The sequence below is a fragment of the Schistocerca gregaria genome, chromosome 8 (assembly GCF_023897955.1).
Source record: "Schistocerca gregaria isolate iqSchGreg1 chromosome 8, iqSchGreg1.2, whole genome shotgun sequence".
In the NCBI taxonomy this organism is placed as follows: domain Eukaryota; kingdom Metazoa; phylum Arthropoda; class Insecta; order Orthoptera; family Acrididae; genus Schistocerca; species Schistocerca gregaria.
Genome location: NC_064927.1, coordinates 429,106,945 through 429,132,349, shown reverse-complemented (window position 1 = coordinate 429,132,349; position 25,405 = coordinate 429,106,945). Strand labels below are relative to the sequence as shown.

The window sequence follows — 25,405 nt, the reverse complement described above, 5'->3', positions numbered from 1 at the left end:
TCTTATGCCGGTAGTATTCGGCCGCCAGTGCTGATTATTAATCACTATGCAGGCAATGAATATAATCAAAGATGCTATCCCTGTTTGTATTTTTTAATTATATATTTATTTATTTTTTCATTTTGTTGGTTCCTGTTGGTTGCATTTAGTCGTATCGGACGTCACATGACATCCGTTGAAGTTTTCCTTTCCCTTCATTCAGTATTTTAATACAGAGACCACCAAGTTCTCTTGAACACACCTTTTTCTATTTTTCTTTTTGCACTTTTTTCGTAGTGGTACTTTTTAAGGTTAGACAAAACCTCCCTTGGGAGCAAACATCATTTGCCAGTTAAATCAGAAACAGTGACCTCAGACACTCTTGGTCCTGACAGATCAGAGATAGAGAAGAATAATATGGTTTCAGCAAACTGCAGGAGCATCCAAGGAAAGGTCCCAGAATTAATATCACTTATTGAAGGTCATAATGCACAGACAGTAATGAAACAGAAAGATGGTTGAAGCCAGACGTCTATGACAACGAATTCCTAAGTTCAGACTGGAAAGTTTATCGTAAGGATAGGTTAGTTGCCAGAGGTGGCGGAGTTTTTATTGCATTAAAAATGTCGATATAATCTAACGAGGTAATCACGGGTTCCAAATGTGAATCAATCTTGATGAAATTGAGTATCAAAGAACGATCAAAAATCGTGATCGGATGCTTTTATAGACCACCTGGGTCAGGATCTGTAGTTGTAGAGCGCTTCAGACAGAACTTGCAGAATATCATTAGAAATTTTCCTTGTCATGCCGTTGTATTAGGGGATGACTTCAACTTGCCAGATATAGATTGAGAACGTTATACCACCAAATCTGCTGCCAGAGGAGGGGAATCGTGTGGCATTGTTCTGGATATCTTGTCCGAAAATTACCTTGAGCACATAGAGAACCAACGTGTAAGTGTAACGTATTAGACCTCCTGGCAACAAACAGACCCGAACTTACCGAATCAGTTGACGTAGAGGAAGGTATCAGCGATCATAAGGCTGTGAGAGCATCTATGACGAAGCATCCTACACGGACTGTTAAGAAACGCAGGAAGATATATTTGCTGAGCAAGGGGCACAGGATTCAAATTTCAGAATATCTCAGCAGTCAGTTGCAAGTATTCGGTGCTGAGGTCGAATATGTGGAGAACGAACGGAAAAAATTCGAAGGCATATTTCGATATGCCCTAGAGAAGTACAGGGTGTTTCAAAAATGACCGGTATATTTGAAACGGCAATACAAACTAAACGAGCAGCGATAGAAATACACCGTTTGTTGCGGATTATGATGTATGTGTAATTGTTAGTTGTATTTGGTCGCTGCGGACGCCAGATGACATTCGTTGTTGATCCCTTCACCCAGTTCTTTTATTACAGAGACCTGCCAGCGCTCTGACCGAACACGCTGAGCTTCCGTGCCTTTATTCCCCTAAACCACGGTTGCATCGTCTCAACAAGTCTTACAAATCGAGTACTTCAATGACAGCTCCGAGTCAGACGCCCTTAAACGTGGATTCCACTGATCCCAAACCAACGCGACCACGGTGCTGTCAAGCGCGAGCTTTTTGAGGTAGAGGTCTGTTGTGTTTTCTGACGAAATCCGCTTCTCACTTGGTGCCAGTGATGGCTGTGAGGTGGTTAGAAGTGGACCAGTACAGTGCCTGCAGGCACCCTGTCCGCATGCTAGACGCACTGGCCTTACACATGGGGTCATAGTGTAGAGTGTGATTCGTATGAAGGCAGAAGCACTCTGGTTGTTATCCCACGCAGTCTGACTGAAAATTTAAACGTCAGTCAGGTGATCCGACCTGCTGTGCTGCAATTCATGAAAACCTTGCCAAGAGGTGTTTTCCAGCAGGATAGCGCTCGCCAACTGATCTCTGTTGTAACCCTGCGTGCTCTGCAAGGCGTCGACATGTTGTCTTTAGCCCACTCGATCTCCATATCTGTCGGCCGCTGATCACATTTTTGACATCATCGGTCGGTAACACCAGCGTCATCTTCAAAAAGCAATATGCGTCGCTGTTTTGACCGACCAAGTGCAGTGGGCATAGAACTCCATCCCTCAGTCTGATGCCCGGCATCTGTACAAATGCATGCACTTCTGTATGCATGCATTCAACATTCTGGTACCAACACCCGCTTTTAATGTACCAGCATTTAATGTTTGCGTTTTTATGTCGAACTTACATTATCAATTAATCTTGCAGTATTAATTACCTACATATGTTATCTAGACAAATGTATCCCCGAAATTTCATTAGTGTACATTAATTAGTTTTTGGTCTTGTGATTGTACATCCACATTTTCACTTATATGCGATAATTTATATAATGTTATTGTATGAATGTCTTATCATCAGTTCTGTCTTTGGCATATTGTTGATAAGTGTATGTTATATTATTGAAAATACTTCTTGATGTTGCATTGCATGCGTTCTTGCAGGTCCGCTGGTGATGCTGTTATCGTGCCTCCACCCTCAATAAACGTATCAGCATACCTCACATACTGTATATACAGCTATCCACAATACTATATGTAGATGCCTGTACTTTATCAAGTCGTCAACTGCAGAATGTTTCATATGAACTCCAAACTGAAATTCTTGGTCTGTGTGTGTATGTGTGTGTGTGTGTGTGCGTGTGTGTGTGTGTGTGAGTATGTGTGTGTGTGTGTGTGTGTGTGTGTGTGTGTGTGTGTGTGTCTCTGTGTATGAGGAGGTGTGCTGATCCCGCAAAGTGTTCTTTCCATATTGTTACTGATACTGAATTCTTCGGTCATATTCATATAGCTGGCGAAACTGGACAACGCGTGAAACGTGCAATACAGTTGGCAGGGCTGTGTCGACCGAATTCGACGTTCAGGAGGGGCTGCAACACATGTCTCTGCAATGCGGAAGGCAGTGCTTCCACCTGCACACCTAAAGACTGCGAAGCTATCAGGACAACAAGTAAGCTCCCTGTGCTTATATATTTCTACCCAAAATTGGTAGCCAATAAGCAAATGAAATAAAATCTTCTTTTTTCAATTTCTGTTGCATCAGTGGGATTATAGTAATACTGTGCTCCATTAACATTAAGACTAATCATTTATACTTGTGATATAAACTGACTCGTTCCAGTGGACTTCAAATGATGTACGGAGCATTTAACTAACTAGCTATATAGATGCAAGCTCAGCCACAGCAGATGTTCAGTAGCATAAGACTTCACACGGCGCCTCAGATGTTTTCCTCTCCTAGCCTTTTTATCTTTCTGCCCACATGGTAGATTGGAAGGACGTTAACGAGGAGATCAGCTGGAATCCTACCCGTGTAGTGAGTAGGACAGAGCGAGCAACCCCTAAAGTACTGTGTGACGGCCTAGAACGATCCACTACATGTGCACTGACGCAAATAGGGCGTGTTAAATGTGTATTCGATTCGCGCTCGCCCCCCAAGACAAAACTAAATTCCCTTGACGAATATAGTCAACGTGTGCATAGGAAACAGAAAATTTTTCTGAACCTTTGATGCATAAAACCTGAGATAAATCTGCACTGGCATATCAGTGCAGGACGACATCTGAGAAGTAACATATTAGTTTTTAAAAACGTTACGCTTTTTTGTTTTGAAACAATTTTGCATTCTTGGCTCAAGAAAGTTTTATTCCAATTTACGAGCGTATTTTGTAGGAATTTATGTAGGTCCGTAGAAAAATTAAGACTGTATTTACTTTTAGTATAAAGAAAATTTGGTGACATGTTTCACTGAGTCGAACGATTTAAACCGATATCAGGGAGGTAACAGTTAATAGGCAGTACGCAGTTGCAGTTTGCACATTTCCACGTAAACGAAGTGACTCTTAGAATATATTGTTATTAACATCCAGCGCCTAGAGAAGCATTCAGAAAATGACGTTATAAAATCCAGTTGCAAGATATTAGGATGCTGTACCGATATTGACGAAGTTTCAACATTATAATATCGACATATGTATTCCATAATATTGTTTGAAATACAATAATATACAGTTTCATTTCTGTGAGAACACTTCGTTCTTAAAGGAAGAAAATCGACAGACGTAAAGGTAATTTCCCGATACCCCAAGGATATGTGATAGGAAGGTTGCTGTTCAAGAGAAAAACTAGCTGAACGAAGCGAAAATGAGCATGAAAGCAATGAGAGAAGCGTTCAATGATTTCGAAAGTAAGAAGTTGTCAACCAACGTGAATAAAAACCCTAAGAGAGTTTGGTCATATGTAAAATCAGTAATTGGTTCCAAATCGTTCATTCTCTCAGCGACCACGCAGGCACCAAAACGGAAAATAACAGAGAGAAGGCCGTAGTACTGAATTCAGTCTTTCGAAGTTGGTTCACCGTGGAGGATCGTAACACTGTCCCTTCATTCAATCGTCGTGCGAACGTCGAAATGGAAGATACTGAGATAACCGATATCGTACTCTGAAAAGCAGCTACAGTCGCTTTGTAGTAGAGCGGATTCAGGACCAGATGAGGTACCTACAAGATTTTACAACGATTGTGCGAAAGATGTTGCTTCCCTTCTAGCAGTAGTTTATCGTAGATCGCCTTAGCAACGAAAGGTACTCATGACTGGGTAAAAGCGCAGGTCATTCCCGTTCTTAAGAGTGGCCGTAAGACAGATCCACACAATTATAGACCTATATCGTCGACGCCAATCTGTTGCAGAATTAGGGAGCAATTTTTAAGCTCAAGATTTATGACGTTCGTGGAAAATGAACATCTGCTCTATGAAAATCAAATACAGATCCTGCGAATCTCAGCTCCCTCTGTTTCCCCATGAGATCCCCAGAGCAGTGGACAACGGCGGTCAGGTTGATACCGTGTTCCTTGATTTCAGTAAGCATTTGACACCGTCCCACATTGCCGTTTAATGAAAAATATACTAGCTTAAGGAGTATCGGAGCAGACCTGAAATTGGATTCAAGACTTTCTTGCAGATAGAACTCAACACGTCGCTCTTAACGGAACTAAATCAACAGATGTAAATGTAATATTCGGAGTACCACAGGGAAGTGTGATAGGACCGTTCCTGTTCACAATCTAGTAGAGAGCGTCGCAGTTTCTTTAAGGGTATTCGCAGGTGATGCAGTTGTTTATACCAAGATAACAGCGCCAGAAGATAGTAAGAATTTGCAGAGCGATCTGCAGAGAATTGATGAATGGTGCAGACTCTGGCAGTTGACGCTGAACGTAAATAAATGTACCATATTCGGCATACATAGGAAAAGAAATCCACTACTGTACAGCTACACTATTGATGACAAACAGCTGGAGACCGCTTCTGCCGTAAAATATCTACGTGTAACTATCCAGCGCGACCGTAAGTTGGAATACCCATATAAAACAGATTGTGGGAAAAGCAGACACAAGACTCAGACTCATCAGTGGAATCTTAAGGAAATGTAATCCATCTGCGAAAGAAGTAGCTTATAATTTCCTGATACTTGAGTATTGTTCATCATCTGATTTCCCTATTAGGTAGGAATGACAGGGGGGGGGGGGGCAGAGACTATCCAACGAAGAGCGGCGCGTGTCGTCACGGGTCGTTTAGCTGGTGAGAGAGCGTTACGGAGGTGCTAAACAAACTCCAATGGCAGACGTTACAAGAGAGACGTTATACATCAGGGAGAGATTTACTATTGAAATTCATGGACAGCAATGTTCAGGAGGAGCCAGATAACATGTTACTTCCCCCACATTCATCGCGCTTATTGACCACGAGGAAAAATTCGAGAAATTAGACCCAATACAGAAGCTTACCGACATTCATTCTTCGCACGAACTATTTGCGAATGGAAAAGGGTTGACGGAATCAGACAGTGGTGTAGATAGTACCCTCCGCCACACACCATTAGGTTTCTTGCGGATTACTATATAGCTGTAATTGTTCGATGTATTTGGTCGTAGCGGTGCCAGATGACATTCGTTGTTGATCCCTTCACGCAGTTCTCTTATTACAGAGACCTGCCAGCGCTCTGACCGAACACGCTGAGCTACCGTGCCTGCATTCCCCTGAACCACGGTTGCATTGTCTCAACAAGTCTTACAAACCGGGTACTTCAATGACAGCTCCGAGTCAGACGCCCTTCAGCGTGGATTCCACTGATCCCAAACCAACGCGACCACGGTGCTGTCAAGCGAGAGCTTTTTGAAGATCGAGGTAGAGGTCTGTTGTGTTTTCTGACGAAATCCACTTCTCACTTGGTGCCAGTGATGGCTGTGAGTTGGTTAGAAGTGGACCAGTACAGTGCAGGCAGCCAACCTGTCAACGTGCTAGACGCACTGGCCTTACACCTAAGGTCATAGTGTGGAGTGTGATTCGTATGAAGGCAGGAGCACTCTGGGTGTTATCCCACGCACCCTGACTCTAAATTTAAACGTTAGTCTGGTGATTCGACCTGCTGCGCTGCCATTCATGAACAGCTTGCCAAGGGGTGCTTTACAACAGTATAGAGCTCGCCAACTCATCGCTGTTGTAACCCTGCGTGCTCTGCAAGTCATCGACGTGTTGCCTTTAGCCTACTCGATCACCATATACGTCGCGCGCCGTACACAAATAGGACATGATCGGACGGTAACAACAGCGTCATATTCAGAAAACAATAGCCGTCGCGGTATTTACAGACAAAGTTAAGTGGGCATAGAACTCCATCCCTCCGTCTGATGCCCTGCATCTGTAGAACACAATGCATGCACGTCTGTATGCTTGCATTCAACATTCTGGCGCTTACACCCGTTATTGATGTACCAGCATTTCAGATTTGCAATTTTTTATCTGGTACTTACATTATTTTGCGATCTTCCAGTATTTATTACCTGCATATGTTACCTAGACAAATGTATTCCCGAAATTTCGTTACTGTACATTAATTACTTTTTGGTGTTGTGATGGTATATCGACATTTTCACTTATATGTGGTAATATATTCATATGAACTCCAAACAGAAATGCTTTGTGTGTGTGTGTGTGTGTGTGTGTGTGTGTGTGTGTGTGTGTGTGTGTGCGCGCGCGCGCGCGCGCGTTTGTGTGTGAGTGTACATGGATGTGTGTGAGTGAGGAGGTGTGCTGAAACCGCAAAGTGTTCTTTCCTTTCTGTTGCTAATAGAGAATTTTTCGGTCATTTTAATTTAGCTGGCGAAACTGCACAACGAGTGAAACGTACAGCAGAGTTGGCAGGGCTGTGTCGACCGAATTCGACGTTCAAGAGGGACTGCAACGCATGTCTCTGCAATGCTTTTGGCAGTGCTGCCACCTGCACACGCAAAAACTGCGAAGCTGTCGGGAAAACAGGTAAGCTCCCCGTGCTTACATATTTCTACCTAAAAACTGTTAGCCAGTAAACAAGTAAAATAAAATCTTCTTTTTTTTTAAAATTCAGTGGCGTGAGTGGGATTAGAATAGTACTGTATTCCATTATTTATTTATTTATTTTATTTATTTATGCATTTATTTTACCTGGCAAGATTAGGGCCTTCAGGCCCTCTCTTACACCTAACCAGGCATACTCAGATTGAACGAGTTACAGTTACTAAATAACATTAAGAACATTTAACGTATTATGCAGTATTGATGTCAAACGAAAAAAATTTGAGATTATAACAGTAGTACAATGATAGTTATAACAATAAAAATAATTATAACAATCAACGATAATAATGATAATAATAATGATAATAGTAATAATAATAATAATAATAATAGTGACTAAGTATATGAAAGTAAACATACATTTCTTTTGTGAATGTCAGTTAGTTGGGAATTTTCTCGTTATATTCTTGCAGCTTGTGAGTTATTCTCATCGAGCAGAGACATAAGACGATAGAATGGGGTGAAAGAGATATATAAGAGGTAGATAGGTTTGAAGAAGAGAAAAAGAATGGTAAAATTCGAAGCTGTGATGGAGAGAAGAAAGAAAGAGATGTTAGGGGCACAACAATGGTGGCTATACCGTCCCTAATATGTAAGTTTTGAGTTCCCTCTTGAATGTTGAGTAGTTCTGGATAAGACGCAGATCACAGGGGAGTGCGTTCCATAGTCGTATGGCTGAGATGGAGAATGACACGGAGAAAGATTTTGTGTTATGTAAAGGTACAGCCAAGATGATAGACGTATCCGATCTGGTATTGCGATTGTGGAATGATGATAGATGTTTAATGTGAGAAGATAAGTATTGAGGGCACCAGTGGCTAAGAAATCGATGAAGTAAGCACATCGTGTGGAGATCGCGTGCCTTATGTGGGCGTATCCAACCTAGCTGGGAATATGAAGGACTGATATGGTCATACAACCGAATATTGCACACGTATCTGACGCAAGCATTCATCACTAGCTCGAGGCATCTAGAATTTTCACTATTCGTGCCGTGTTGAACTACATCGCAGTAGTAAAGATTAGGCAAGACTAGTGTTTGGACTAATTTTTGTTTAACATGGGTTGGAAATATTTTTCTAAATTTTTGAATTGCATGTAGGGAGGAGAGCGATTTCCGGCAAGCTGTGACTGTTTGTTCTTCCCAGTTTAGGTGTTCATCCAAGATTATTCCAAGGTCTTTTACTGTTTTTTGGTATGGTAGTTGGGTACCATTGAGGAGTATTTTAGGGACCGTTTCGCGAAAGTACCGGCTGATTAACTTTGGATGAGATATAAGTGTGACCTGGGATTTCTTGGGGTTTAGTTTCAGACCTAGGTTCTGTGCCCATCGAGAAACAGAGCAAAGATCTGCGTTCATACTCGCTACTGCGCCAGCAATGTTTTTGGGGCTTGCACTTATGTACAGTTGGATGTCGTCAGCATATAGATGGTAGCTGCAGGAGTGAATCACTGAAGAAATATCATTAATATACAGTGAGAAGAGTAGTGGACCAAGGACGGAGCCTTGGGGAACTCCAGAGTGCACGCTTTTCCATGATGACTTTTCCGACCCACAAACGACTTGTTGACTTCTGTTTTTGAGGTAGCTGTCGAACCAGTGTATTGCGCTGATTGAGAAATTCAGCTGTTTCATTTTAATTAGTAATATATCGAAGTCAACTGTGTCAAAAGCCTTGCTAAAGTCAAGCAGTGTTAGGATAGTAGCTTCACGTCTGTCCATAGCATGTTTAATGTCATCAGTTACTTTGATTAATGCAGTTGCTGTACTATGGTGCTTTCGAAAGCCTGACTGATATTCGTCATGGATGTTATGAGTTTTGAGGTAATCCGTCAGCTGTTCATGGACGATGTATTCTAGGGCTTTAGATATTGCAGGTAGTATGCTGATCGGCCTGTAGTCACCTGGCGACTTAGGGTTGTCAGTCTTGGGTATAGGCTGGATTAAACTTTGCTTCCACTCAGTAGGATATATACTACTGACAAGAGACAGGTTGAAGATGTCTGTGATAACAGGAATAATAGTGGCTACGACGTTTTTAATCATGCCAATGCTCACTCCATCATTTCCTACTGCCTCGGAAGAGATTCTCATAATTGCCTTGTGTACTGTGCCGGTAGTGACATGTTTTAGGAAAAACTTGTCTCTCAAGAGATTGATATCTTGGGGCTGGTAATTTGTCGCTGCGTGGCAGATTACAGCTGTTGAGAAGAAATCGTTTAATTCTTCTGCAGACGCTTGATAAACAGCGTCATATCTTCGCTTCCCTATACCGAAACTGCGCAGCTTTTTCCACAGTGCAGCAGGTTTTGATATGCCGCATACGACAGAGCGGGCATGTCTGATTTTGGCATTTCTCACGCTTTGCTTCGTTCTGTTTCGGAGTTTCCTATAAGCTTCGTACGCCTCGGGAGTTGGGTTACGCTTGAAGGCCCTGTGTGCAGTATCACGTTTATTCATTAACTGGCGTAATGCAGTGGTGAGCCATGGAGCAGGAGCTCTCTTTACCTTGACAGTGCGTTGAGGAGCATGTTTATCATACAGTGCAATAATTTTGCTACATAACTGCCGAATTTTTCCGTCTAAAGTCGGTTCATTGCTTATATCATGCCAAGGGATGTCTGAGCAATCCTTTTGAAGAGCGTCATGGTTAACATTTTTTAAGTTTCTGTAGGTTACCAGGTGAGATTTTTCTTTGGTAGTATGCACTGAGTAATTTAAGAATATCACGTCATGAGCAGAGAGTCCCGGAGCGGATGTCTGATTGGCGCGGATTATTTTATCTGGTCGCTTTGTTGCTATTATATCTATGAGTGTGTGGCTGTGTGACGTGTGGTGAGTTGGGTCCAGCGGTGTTAAACTCATATCATTGGAGTGGAACAGTCGCCTTAGTTTTTCGGCAGAGGGAGATTTTAACTGTAAGTCGATGTTTGTGTCGCCCATAATGATTATGTGTTCATACTGTGTCACGAGTGAGGACAGGGCAGACTGAAAGGAGGACATGGCACCGACGTTTGGAGGTTTATAGATTACTCCAATTAGCAGTTTCTGATTTGATGTATTTATTTCGAAAAACAAGAACTCTGCTTCTCCTTCGCCCTTTGCATCCGATGTGCATAGTACAGTAGGTGTCAGATCAGAGCGAACATAGGCACCCACACCACCCCCGCGTCGTGTTTCACGATCTGCCCTTAGGAGAGAGTAACCAGCGATTCGGATAGCGTCGGAAGAAATGTTTGGTTTCAACCAAGTTTCAGAGACGAGGATAATGTGGAACAGCGATTGGCAGAACAGGTCACAGAACTCGTCGAAGTGAGCCGTTAGCGACTGCGCGTTCGCGTGGGCCACAAAGAGCCCGCCGCCTGAACCGGTCCGTCCCATTGTGGCCGCCTGTAGGACCGAGCGCGCTCCGTTTACCTGCTGGCCGGAAGAGGGACAAAAGCTGGATTTCGCGGGGGAAGACATGTTTACAGGTGTCCAAGGTCGTGACTGACTCAAGCGTCTGTGAACTAAAGGTGAAAAACACGCTGGAAGTATCGGAGAAGGGAGCGAAAAGAAAGATGGAAAGTGGCAGTAGTGGTTACGAAAAAGATAATAGTAGTAGTAGTAGTAGTGGCGAAGATGAAAATAACAGATATAGAAAGGCGGTTGTAAGGAGATTCCTGTTAATGGAGAATGTTAATTCCCATTTAACTGACAATATGAGTATGCATGAGCACTTATGATAGACAAATAAAGAAACAATATTTATGTGAAATAACTGACTGATTTTAAATAGAGTACTTATGGTACTTATAGAAATAACGGAGCTATATTTAAGCTAAAACATGAAAAGAAAGAATAAAAATTAACTTATATTAGACAGATTACAATATGAGACTTTGTGTCTCGCGAGATTTCGCTCAGTCTTTCAGTTCGAACATGTTCGTCACCGTTTTCCTCCCTCCTTCCGTCTTGACTACGATCCTGCCGTCCTGGGTCCATACATTTTGAAGGCCGAACTGTGTGATCGCAGCGTTCAAAACTTTTAGTCTTTCGCGCGTCAGATCTTCCCTCAGGGTAACCCCACTCTTGGCGAGTTTTCTTTTCTGAGCAAACACTTCAGCTCTTTTCCGGTACGACACAAATTTAATTATTATAGGCCTGGGTTTCGTGGCGCCTGGTATCCTGCGCCCAACACGATGGCTTCTGTCAATATCGGCCACGTCGATCTGCACGCCAAGTTTCTCACGCACGAGGCTAATGGCCAGGTCGTCGGTGTTTTCGCGATCGTTTTCAGCTACCCCGAACAAGCGCAAGCTGTTCCTTCGCTGATACTGCTCAATTTCATCGGTGGCAGCAGACAGTTTAGCTTCTAGCTCGGCGGCTTTTTTCTCTTGTGCGGCCAAGGACTTTCTAAGAGACTGGATTTCGGTGCTGTTGCGCCCGACAGACTCTTGCAGTTTGTCCATGACCGCGGCCGTCACAGAGTCCGTGATGGATTGGACGATTACGTCTAGCGTGTCTTTGCTGTGCAGCGCCGCACTCACCTGGGACCGGACGAGCTCCCCGATGTCGGGAAGCGGGGCCTCACCTGCCGCCGGAGACCGGGCGCCCGCGCTGCCTGCGCCCCTGTAGCCTCGCCTGCTGCCGCTTACTCGTGCTCTTCCCATTTTTCACTCACTTATCACTTATCACTTGTGGTAATCGACGGAGAACAATACACCACGGCAAGTAACACTTGTTTAGTCAGATGCACACGTTGTGGACTGTCGCACTTCTCTGTAACACCTTCAATGAGCGGAAAAACTCGCGAGCCGAAGAAACGCGCGTCACTCAGTGGCCGCCATTTTACATTAACAATAAGACTAATCGTTTATACTTGTAATACAAACTGACCCGTTCCACTTCATTTAAAATGATGTACGGAACACGTAACTAACTAGCCAATTGCATACATGTAAGATCAGCCACAGCCGACGTTCAGTGGCATAAGGCCGTACGCGGCGCCTCAGATGTTTTCCTCGAATAGCCTTTTCAACTATCTGCCCACATGGTGGACTGGAAAGACGTTAACACAGAGGTCGGATGGAATCCCCCCCGTGTAGTGCGTACCACGGCTAGAAGGATCTTCTAGCTGTGCACTGACGCAAATAGGGCGTGTTAACTGTGTATCTGATTCGCGCCAACCCCCCAAGACGAAATATAGTTAACGAGTGCATAGGAAACAGAAAATTTTTCTGAACCTTTGATGCATAGAGCCTGAGATAAATCGTACGTGCCATATTAGTACAAGACGACATCTGAGAAGTAACATATTGGTATTTAAAAACATTGCCCTTTTTTGAGTTGAAAAAAAATTGGTAGATTTGCTCAAGAAACTTTTATTCCTGAATATAGTGATGATTTACAAGCGTATTGTATAGGAATTTATGTATGTTCGTTCTAAAGTTAAGACTCTATATACTTTTAGTTTAAAGAAAATTTGTCGACATTATTCACTGAGCCGAACGAATTAAACCGATATCATGGAGGTAACAGTTAATCGACAGTACGCAGTTGCAGTTTTGCACATTTTCACACAGATGAACTGACTCTTAGACTCATGGTTATAACATATTACGCCTTCTGGTGACTAACAGACCCGAACTATTTGAAACAGTTATCGCAGAACAGGGAAACAGCGATCATAAAGCGGTTACTGCATCGATGATTTCAGCCGTAATTAGAAATATTAAAAAAGGTATGAAGATTTTTCTGTTTAGCAAAAGTGACAAAAAGCAGATTTCAGAGTAGTTGTTGGCTCAACACAATAGTTTTGTCTCAAGTACAGATAGTGTTGAGGATCAGTGCACAAAGTTCAAAACCATCGTACAATACGCGTTAGATGAGTATGTGCCAAACAAGATCGTAAGAGATGGAAAAGAGCCACCGTGGTCCAACAACTGAGTTATAAAACTGCTGCGGAAGCAAAGGGAACTTCACGGCAAACATAAACATAGCCAAAGCCTTGCAGACAAAGAAAAATTACCTGAAGCGAAATGTAGTGTGAGAAGGGCTATGCCAGAGGCGTTCAATAAATTCGAAAGTAATGTTCTAGGTACTGACTTGTCAGAAAATCCTAAGAAATTTGGGACTTATGTCCAGACACTCTGTGACCAAAATGGTACTGAAACAGAGGATGACAGACTAAAGGCCGAAATACTAAATGTCTTTTTCCAAAGCTGTTTCACAGAGGAAGACTGCACTGTAGTTCCTTCTCTAGATTGTCGCACAGATGAAAATGATAGATATCGAATTAGACGGCAGGGTTATAAAGAAACAATTAAAATCGCTCAAAAGAGGAAAGACTGCTGGACCTGATAGAGTACCAGTTCGATTTTATACAGAGTACGCGATGGAACTTGCCCCCTTCGTGCAGCGGTGTACCGTAGGTCTCTAGAAGAGGGTAGCGTTCCAAAGGATTGGAAAAGGGCACAGGTCATCCTCGTTTTCAAGAAGGGACGTCGAACAGATGTGCAGGACTATAGACCTATGTCTGTAGCGTCTATCAGTTGTAGAATTTTGGAACACTTATTATGTTCGAGTATAATTACTTTTCTGGAGACTAGAAATCTACTCTGTAGGAATCAGCATGGGTTTCGAAAAAGGCGATCGTGTGAAACCCAGCTCGCGCTATTAATCCACGAGACTCAGAGGGCCATAGACACGGGTTCCCAGGAAGATGCCGTGTTTCTTGACTTCCGCAAGGCGTTTGATACAGTTCACTACAGTCGTTTAATGAACGAAGTAAGAGCATATGGACTATCAGACCAGTCGTGTGATTGGATTGAAGAGTTCCTAGATAACAGAACGCAGCATGTCATTCTCAATGGAGAGAAGTCTTCCGAAGTAAGAGTGACTTCAGGTGTGTCGCAGGGGAGTGTCGTAGGACCGTTGCTATTCACAATATACATAAATGAAGTTGTGGATAACATCGGAAGTTCACTGAGGCTTTTTGCGGATGATGCTGTGGCATATCGGGAGATTGAACAATGGATAATTGTACTGAAATGCAGGAGGATCTGGAACGAATTGATGCATAGTGCAGTGAATGGCAATTGAATCTCAATGTAGACAAGTGTAATGTGGTGCGAATACACAGAAAGAAAGATCCCTTACCATTTAGCTACAATATAGCAGATCAGCAACTGGAAGCAGCTAATTTCATAAAATATCTAGGAGTGCGCTTTAGGATTGATTTAAAATGGAACGGTCTTATAAAGTTGATCATCGGTGAAGCAGATGCCAGACTGAGATTCTTTGGAAGACTCCTATGGAAATGCCATCCAAAAACAAAGCAAGTAGGTTACAGTACACTTGTTCGCCCACTGCTTGAATACTGCTCAGCAGTGTGGGATCAGTACCAGATAGGGTTGATAGAAGAGATAGAGAAGATCCAACGGAGAGCAGCGCGCTTCGTTACAGGATCATTTAGTAATCGCGAAAGCGTTACGGAGATGGTAGATAAACTCCAGTGGAAGACTCTGCAGGAGAGACGCTCAGTAGCTCTGTACGGGCTTTTGTTGAAGTTTCGAGAACATACCTTCACCGAGGAGTCAAGCAGTGTAATGCTCCCTCTTAAGTATATCTCGCGAAGAAACCACGAGGATAAAATCAGATAGATTAGAGCCCACACAGAGGCATACCGTCAATCCTTCTTTCCACGAACAATATGACTGGAATAGAGGGGACAACAGATAGAGGTACTCAAGGTACCCTCCGCCACGCACTGTCAGGTGGCTTGCGGAGTATGGATGTAGATGTAGAAGCATACTGAAAATGTTATAGACTGCAGTTGCAAGATATTAGGAAGCTGTGTTGATATTGATGAGGTTTCAACATTACAATGTCGCACATGACTTCCAAAATTATCTTTGCTTGAAATACACTAATATACAGTTTCATTTCTGTGAGAACACTTCGCTCTTAAAGGAACAAAATAGACAGACGTTAAGGTAATTTCCCAATACCTCAAGGAAGTGTGATAGGACAGTTGCTGTTTACAATGTGTATAAGCGATATAGCAGGAAGCGTCGGATGCTGTCTATGGCTGTTCTCAGATGACACAGTTGTCTGTAACAAAGTAGCAACACCTGAAGATAGTAACGATTAACAGAATGACCTCCAGTGAACTGATGAATGATGCAGGCTCTAGCAGTTGACCTTTAATGTAAATAAATGTGACAATTGTGCATACATAGCAAAATTAAATAATGTAATTTTCTTTAGGTGTTAAGTTAAAGTGATAGACAAAGTAACTGTGATGCTTAAGTTGTCCCTCATTTTTGTGCAGCTGGAGACTCGACATCAATTCGCTGTGCGCCGAATTCAACGTTCATGTACGGATGCAACATATGTTATTGCGGTGAAAATGGAACTGTGGTTGCCTGCACCCGCTCAGACTGCTCCAGACGTGGCCCTCCCAGTGAGTTTCGTATCTCTACGTTTATCTTTTATGTATAATCACAGCTCATGGAGTCCCCCTTTCTCTCTTCTTAGAATGACACATTGCGAAGATACAGTGGTCGTAGCTAAGGACCTCCGGGAACATAGCGCCTTAAAGCAACAACTTAATATTGTTAACTGAAATGAGCTGGCCGCTGTGGAAGAGCGGATCTAGGCGCTTCAGTCTGGAACCGCGCGACCGCTACGGTCGCAGGTTCGAATCCTGCCTCGGGTATTGATGTGTGTGATGTCCTTAGGTTAGTTAGGTTTAAATAGTTCTAAGTTCTAGTGGACTGACGACCTCAGACGCTGAGTCCCATAGTGCTCAGAGCCATTTGAATCATTTCTTGTACGGGCACCAATCCCACACCATCAAACCACGACCTCCATATAGGTCCCTTTCAAGTCCACTAAGGGGTTGGTATCTGGTTCCTGGTTCACGCTAGATGAATATCCGGTGAGAATCGCTGTTCAACCTATACATGGACTCGTCTGTGTACCTGGGATCACTGTTCCAATGACCATGTATAGCACTGTGTTCTTGACACCAGGCTTTACGGGCTCTCCTGTGACAAGAGTTCAGTGGGATGCACCTTGCAGGTGTCTGGGCGAATAAACCATTTGAACCATTCCTTGTACGTGCACCAATCCTAATCCCTCTGCACACCATCAAACCACGACGTCCATATAGGTCCTTTCAAGGACACTAAGGGGTTGGTATCTGGTTCCTGGTTCACGCTAGATGAATATCCGGTGAGAATCGCTGTTCAACCTATACATGGACTCGTCCGTGTACCTGGGATCACTGTTCCAATGACCATGTACAGCACTGTGTTCTTGACACCAGGCTTTATGAGCTCTCCTGTGACAAGGGTTCAGTGGGATGCACCTTGCAGGTGTCTGGGCAAATAAACCATTTGAACCATTTCTTTTACGTGCACCAATCATAATCCCTCCCCACACCATCAAACCACGACCTCCATATAGGTCCCTTTCAAGGACACTAAGGGGTTGGTATCTGGTTCCTGGTTCACACTAGATGAATATCCAGTGAGAATCGCTGTTCAACCTATACATGGACTCGTCCGTGTACCTGGGATCACTGTTCCAATGACCATGTATAGCACTGTGTTCTTGACACCAGGCTTTACGGGCTCTCCTGTGACAAGAGTTCAGTGGGATGCACCTTGCAGGTGTCTGGGCGAATAAACCATTTGAACCATTCCTTGTACGTGCACCAATCCTAATCCCTCTGCACACCATCAAACCACGACCTCCATATAGGTCCCTTTCAAGGACACTAAGGGGTTGGTATCTGGTTCCTGGTTCACGCTAGATGAATATCCGGTGAGAATCGCTGTTCAACCTATACATGGACTCTTCCGTGTACCTGGGATCACTGTTCCAATGACCATGTACAGCACTGTGTTCTTGACACCAGGCTTTATGGGCTCTCCTGTGACAAGGGTTCAGTGGGATGCACCTTGCAGGTGTCTGGGCAAATAAACCATTTGAACCATTTCTTTTACGTGCACCAATCATAATCCCTCCCCACACAATCAAACCACGACCTCCATATAGGACCCTTTCAAGGACACTAAGGGGTTGGTATCTGGTTCCTGGTTCACGCTAGATGAATATCCGGTGAGAATCGCTGTTCAACCTATACATGGACTCGTCCGTGTACCTGGGATCACTGTTCCAATGACCATGTATAGCACTGTGTTCTTGACACCAGGCTTTACGGGCTCTCCTGTGACAAGGGTTCAGTGGGATGCACCTTGCAGATGTCTGGGCGAATAAACCATTTGAACCACTCCTTGTACGTGCACCAATCATAATCCCTCTGCACACCATCAAACCACGACCTCCATATAGGTCCCTTTCAAGGACACTAAGGGGTTGATATCTGGTTCCTGGTTCACACTAGATGAATATCCGGTGAGAATCTCTGTTCAACCTATACATGGACTCGTCCGTGTACCTGGGATCACTGTTCCAATGACCATGTACAGCACTGTGTTCTTGACACCAGGCTTTACGGGCTCTCCTGTGACAAGTGTTCAGTGGGATGCACCTTGCACGTGTCTGGGCCAATACACCATTTGAACCATTTCTTTTACGTGCACCAATCATAATCCCTCCCCACACCATCAAACCACGACCTCCATATAGGTCCCTTTCAAGGACACTAAGGGGTTGGTATCTGGTTCCTGGTTCACGCTAGTAGAATATCCGGTGAGAATCGCTGTTCAACCTATACATGGACTTGTCCGTGTACCTGGGATCACTGTTCCAATGACCATGTACAGCACTGTGTTCTTGACACCAGGCTTTACGGGCTCTCCTGTGACAGGCGTTCAGTGGGATGCACCTTGCAGGTGTCTGGGCGAATAAACCATTTGAACCATTCCTTGTACGTGCACCAATCATAATCCCTCTGCACACCATCAAACCACGACCTCCATATAGGTCCCTTTCAAGGACACTAAGGGGTTGGTATCTGGTTCCTGGTTCACACTAGATGAATATCCGGTGAGAATCGCTGTTCAAACTATACATGGACTCGTCCGTGTACCTGGGATCACTGTTCCAATGACCATGTACAGCACTGTGTTCTTGACACCAGGCTTTACGGGCTCTCCTGTGACAAGGGTTCAGTTGGATGCACCTTGCAGGTGTCTGGGCGAATAAACCATTTGAACCACTCCTTGTACGTGCACCAATCATAATCCCTCTGCACACCATCAAACCACTACCTCCATATAGGTCCCTTTCAAGGACACTAAGGGGTTGATATCTGGTTCCTGGTTCACGCTAGATGAATATCTGGTGAGAATCGCTGTTCAACCTATACATGGACTCGTCCGTGTACCTGGGATCACTGTTCCAATGACCATGTACAGCACTGTGTTCTTGACACCAGGCTTTACGGGCTCTCCTGTGACTAGGGTTCAGTGGGATGCACCTTGCAGGTGTGTGGGCGAATAAACCATTTGAACCATTTCTTTTACGTGCACCAATCATAATCCCTCCCCACACCATCAAACCACGACCTCCATATAGGTCCCTTTCAAGGACACTAAGGGGTTGGTATCTGGTTACTGGTTCACGCTAGATGAATATCCGGTGAGAATCGCTGTTCAACCTATACATGGACTTGTCCGTGTACCTGGGATCACTGTTCCAATGACCATGTACAGCACTGTGTTCTTGACACCAGGCTTTACGGGCTCTCCTGTGACAGGCGTTCAGTGGGATGCACCTTGCAGGTGTCTGGGCGAATAAACCATTTGAACCATTCCTTGTACGTGCACCAATCATAATCCCTCCCCACACCATCAAACCACGACCTCCATATAGGTCTCTTTCAAGGACACTAAGGGGTTGGTATCTGGTTCCTGGTTCACGCTAGTAGAATATCCGGTGAGAATCGCTGTTCAACCTATACATGGACTCGTCCGTGTACCTGGGATCACTGTTCCAATGACCATGTACAGCACTGTGTTCTTGACACCAGGCTTTACGGGCTCTCCTGTGACAGGCGTTCAGTGGGATGCACCTTGCAGGTGTCTGGGCGAATAAACCATTTGAACCATTCCTTGTACGTGCACCAATCATAATCCCTCTGCACACCATCAAACCACGCCCTCCATATAGGTCCCTTTCAAGGACACTAAGGGGTTGGTATCTGGTTCCTGGTTCACACTAGATGAATATCCGGTGAGAATCGCTGTTCAACCTATACATGGACTCGTCCGTGTACCTGGGATCACTGTTCCAATGACCATGTACAGCACTGTGTTCTTGACACCAGGCTTTACGGGCTCTCCTGTGACAAGAGTTCAGTGGGATGCACCTTGCAGGTGTCTGGGCGAATAAACCATTTGAACCATTCCTTGTACGTGCAGGAATCATAATCCCTCTGCACACCATCAAAACACGACCTCCATATAGGTCTCTTTCAAGGACACTAAGGGGTTGGTATCTGGTTCCTGGTTCACGCTAGATGAATATCTGGTGAGAATCGCTGTTCAACCTATACTTGGACTCGTCCGTGTACCTGGGATCACTGTTCCAATGACCATGTACAGCACTGTGTTCTTGACACCAGGCTTTACGGGCTCTCCTGTGACAAGGGTTCAGTGGGATGCACCTTGCAGGTGTCTGGGCAAATAAACCATTTGAACCACTCCTTGTACGTGCACCAATCATAATCCCTCTGCACACCATCAAACCACGACATCCATATAGGTCCCTTTCAAGGACACTAAGAGGTTGGTATCTGGTTCCTGGTTCACACTAGATGAATATCCGGTGAGAATCGCTGTTCAACCTATACATGGACTCGTCCGTGTACCTGGGATCACTGTTCCAATGACCATGTACCCCACTGTGTTCTTGACACCAGGCTTTACGGGCTCTCCTGTGACAAGGGTTCAGTGGGATGCACCTTGCAGGTGTCTGGGCGAATAAACCATTTGAACCATTTGTTTTACGTGCACCAATCATAATCCCTCCGCACACCATCAAACCTCGACCTCCATATAGGTCCCTTTCAAGGACACTAAGGGGTTGGTATCTTCTTCATGGTTCACGCTAGATGAATATCAGGTGAGAATCGCTGTTCAACCTATACATGGACTCGTCCGTGTACCTGGGATCACTGTTCCAATGACCATGTATAGCACTGTGTTCTTGACACCAGGCTTTACGGGCTCTCCTGTGACAAGAGTTCAGTGGGATGCACCTTGCAGGTGTCTGGGCGAATAAACCATTTGAACCATTTGTTTTACGTGCACCAATCATAATCCCTCCGCACACCATCAAACCTCGACCTCCATATAGGTCCCTTTCAAGGACACTAAGGGGTTGGTATCTTCTTCATGGTTCACGCTAGATGAATATCCGGTGAGAATCGCTGTTCAACCTATACATGGACTCGTCCGTGTACCTGGGATCACTGTTCCAATGACCATGTACCGCACTGTTCTTGACACCAGGCTTTACGGGCTCTCCTGTGACAAGAGTTCAGTGGGATGCACCTTGCAGGTGTCTGGGCGAATAAACCATTTGAACCATTCCTTGTACGTGCAGGAATCATAATCCCTCTGCACACCATCAAAACACGACCTCCATATAGGTCTCTTTCAAGGACACTAAGGGGTTGGTATCTGGTTCCTGGTTCACGCTAGATGAATATCTGGTGAGAATCGCTGTTCAACCTATACATGGACTCGTCCGTGTACCTGGGATCACTGTTCCAATGACCATGTACAGCACTGTGTTCTTGACACCAGGCTTTACGGGCTCTCCTGTGACAAGGGTTCAGTGGGATGCACCTTGCAGGTGTCTGGGCAAATAAACCATTTGAACCACTCCTTGTACGTGCACCAATCATAATCCCTCTGCACACCATCAAACCACGACATCCATATAGGGTCCTTTCAAGGACACTAAGAGGTTGGTATCTGGTTCCTGGTTCACACTAGATGAATATCCGGTGAGAATCGCTGTTCAACCTATACATGGACTCGTCCGTGTACCTGGGATCACTGTTCCAATGACCATGTACAGCACTGTGTTCTTGACACCAGGCTTTACGGGCTCTCCTGTGACAAGGGTTCAGTGGGATGCACCTTGCAGGTGTCTGGGCGAATAAACCATTTGAACCATTTGTTGTACGTGCACCAATCATAATCGCTACCCACACCATCAAATCACGACCTCCATATAGGTCCCTTTCAAGGACACTATGGGGTTGGTATCTGATTCCTGGTTCACGCCAGATGAAAATCCGGTGAGAATCGCTGTTCAACCTATACATGACTTGTCCGTGTACCTGGGATCACTGTTCCAATGACCATGTACAGCACTGTGTTCTTGACACCAGGCTTTACGGGCTCTCCTGTGACCCGGGGTCAGTGGAATGCACCTTGTAGGTGTCTGGGCGAATAAACCATGTCTGTTCAACCGTCTGTAGACCGTGTGTCTGGAGACAACGGTTCCATTGGCTGCGGTAATTTCCTGAGCAAGACTACCTGCAGTACTCCGTGGTCGTCTGCAGGCACTGATGGTGAGATATCGGTCTTCTTATGGTGCTGTTCACTGTGAACGTCCTGTACTGTAGCGCCTGGACACGTTTCTGTCTACTGGAATCGTTGCCGTAATGTTGAGATCACACTTTGTGGCACACAGAGGGCCCATGCTACGACTGCTGTGTTTGACCAGCCGACAGTAGCCCTAGCATTCTGCCCCTCATAACGTCATCAATATGTGTTCTTTAAGCCGCTTTAAACACACAGTCACCATTATCACGTCTGAAAACGTCTGCACACTTACTCGCTTTACCGTACTCTGACATGCACCAACACACCTCTGTGTATGTGGACTGCTGCCAGCGCCACCGTGCGAAGACCGCAGGTCAAATGCAACGCGTGGTCATACCCTGATGTGATTTAAACCCGCAAACCGCCCACCAGAGAGTTGTTTAACCATGTATCAGCATTATCATTATGCTTAATTTATGAGCATGAGTGTAAGCACTTATAGTCCACTTAGTCCCATAAAAAAAAACGATCAATCTGCATTCCTATCACTGCGTGGTTCTTGGCTATAAGCAGGATCAACTGCAATGCTTCCGAAGCTACTCGGCGCGGATCTCTTCTTTTTCATTCGGGTTTCGTTAGAGCAGCCAGTGGCCAGACAGTAAACTGCTTTGGCTCCAAAACTTATTCAACGCCACGTGTACTAATTTTGTGTCTGGTTGCCGTGCGCAAGTTATCAGAAAATCAATTTCAGCCTTCCTGTAGTATTACTGGGTGGCTGCACTACAACCTGTCCTTCACATGTGGCTCAAATGGCTCTGAGCACTGTGGGACTTAACATCTGAGGTCATCAGTCACCTAGAACGTTTGTTGTTGTTGTTGTTGTGGCCTTCAGTCCTGAGACTGGTTTGATGCAGCTCTCCATGCTACCCTATCCTGTGCAAGCTTCTTCATCTTCCAGTACTTACTGCAACCCACATCTTTCTGAATCTGCTTAGTGTATTCATCTCTTGGTCTCCCTCTATGATTTTTACCCTCCACGCTGCCCTCCAATGCCAAATTTGTGATCCCTTGATGCCTCAGAACATGTTCTACTAACCGGTCCCTTCTTTTTGTCAAGTTGCGCCACATACTCCTCTTCTCCCCAATTCTATTCAATACTTCACCATTAGTTATGTGATCTACCCATCTAATCCTCAGCATTCTTCTGTAGCACCACATTTCGAAACCTTCTATTCTCTTCTTGTCCAAACTATTTATCGTCCATGTTTCACTTGCATACATGGCTACGCTCCGTACAAATACTTTCAAAAACGACTTCCTGACACCCAAAGTTTTTATTTCTTCTCCATGGATTTTAGTACCTACTCCGAATTTTTCTTTTGTCTCCTTTACTGCTTGCTCAATACACAGATTGAATAACATTGGGGAGAGGCTACATCCCTGTCTCACTCCCTTCCCAACCACTGCTTCCCTTTCATGCCCCTTGACTCTTATAACTGCCATCTGGTTTCTGTACAAATTGTAAATAGCCTTTCGCTCCCTGCATTTTACCCCTTCCTCCTTTAGAATTTGAAAGAGAGTATTCCAGTCAACATCGTCAAAAGCTTTCTCTAAGTCTCTAGAACTTAGAACTACTTAAACGTAACCTAAGGACGTCACACACATCCATGCCCACGGCAGGATTCGAACCTGCGGCCGTAGCTGTCACGCGGTTCCAGACTGAAGCGCCTAGAGCCGCTCGGCCACTCCAGCCGGCTGTCCTTTACATAAAGGTCTCATGAACGGTGTATTAGCTATGTTACACTACGTTATAAGACACGTCTCTGAAGGTATCCGGAAATCCTGAGTGTTGCCAAAAGCATTCTGACAGTATTTTTTTTTTAAGACCTACGAGATCTATTGGAAAACTGTTTCTGTACGCCCATCCTCACTACTGGTCTGGAGGACCGCTGCCATACGCTGTTGTAAGAAACTAAAACACCTACAGCCGTCCTCACGATGTCATTTATTGTGTAGCTACCAGTACGGGTGCATCAATGCGCCATCTTGAGGCCTTAGTTGATGCCGACCCCTTTGGGATCAACTGAGGCCTGAAGATGATTCATTGAAGCGCCGAAACTGGTAGCTACACAATAAATGACTTCGTGAGGACGGTTGTGGTGTTTCAGTTTCTTAGCATGTTAGAACCAAAGTCTGTAATTAACGAAAATATGCGGACTTTTCTGTGTGCATGTGATGTATCTTTGATCTCATGGCATCGCCCTTGGCACAGATACTCCCGTCTAGTCCTCAAATCTTGCTCGACACTTATTCGTTCCTGTAGATGTACATAAAAGTGTCTCATGCTGCTCGTTTTTACTTCCAGTGTAAGACCTGTTGGATGCCCAGAGTTGTCTGCTCAACATACCGGCAATGTCTAAGAGAGCTATGGCGACTGGAACATGGAAGACGGAGATTAGTACGTGATTTTTATCTTTTCAGCAATATACGCTGTATACTTCTGTAACAAAAATAAAAATAAATTACTACTGACACAAAAGACTTCCAAATTCTCATTTCAGTCCTCATTCCCCACCCGTATGTCTCTGCATTTGTCATCTCCCTCTTTTCTTCTCTCGTCTTTGTTGTTGTTGTTGTTGTTGTTGTGTGTGTGTGTGTGTGTGTGTGTGTGTGTGTGTGTGTGTGTGTGCGTGCGTGCGTGCGTGTATGTGCGTATATGAGAGATAAGGGAGGGAAGGAGCGAGAGAAGGAAATAGAAAGAGCTTATGTGGGGGTATAGCTGATAGTAGCATTAGTAGTAGCATTGGGAGTAGGCAGAATATTTAAAACTGGTGTGGGTAACTCAGGTCTGTTTATACACTACTGGCAATTAAAATTGCTACACCAAGAAGATTAACGGGGATTCATTGGACAAATATGTTATACTACAACATCCGGCCACCCCTTAACCTTAACATGCCACATCCGCTTAACCATGGCCGACCGTGTGTAACTACGGGACGAGGCTCAGACAAAGAAAGAAAGAGCGGGACACAAGTTCAGCGTCATCCACAACCAGCGTTAATCGTCGCTGTGTTGCACAACCAAGAGCTAAAGGCATGGAATTCCATCCCACTGACTGACACCCGGCACATGTACAACACAATGCATGCACGTTTGCATGCTTGCATTCAGCATTCTGGCAGTTTCAGTAGTTGTCAGTGTACCAACATTTCACATTTGCACTGGATTACCTATTATCACCCAGCGTCAATCACTCATATATGTGACCTAGATAAATGTACTACAGAAACTTCATTACTCGATATTAATTATTTTTCAGTGTTGTAATGTTTCTCGTCAGTGTATATAAACAAAAGCTACACAGTCTGCGCTACAAATACAATACGCAGCAACGTTTGGCCAAATATGACCGGGCCAAATATCTCACGAAATAAGCGTCAAACGAAAAAACTACAAAGAACGAAACT

At 44.5% G+C, this 25,405-nt stretch overlaps 1 protein-coding gene across 1 annotated transcript in view; it reads left to right on the top strand.

Moving 5' to 3' along the window:
- The window catches only part of LOC126284539 (uncharacterized), a 268,571-nt gene extending 244,097 nt beyond the window's left edge, over positions 1-24,474 (top strand). The window contains exons 14-17 of the mRNA XM_049983539.1: positions 2,819-2,977; positions 7,182-7,340; positions 15,734-15,865; positions 24,301-24,474. Of these exons, the coding sequence (XP_049839496.1) occupies positions 2,819-2,977; positions 7,182-7,340; positions 15,734-15,865; positions 24,301-24,305 (455 nt within the window). The 3' untranslated portion in view covers positions 24,306-24,474. The remainder of the gene's footprint in view (positions 1-2,818; positions 2,978-7,181; positions 7,341-15,733; positions 15,866-24,300) is intronic.
- The last annotated feature ends 931 nt before the right edge of the window (positions 24,475-25,405 follow it).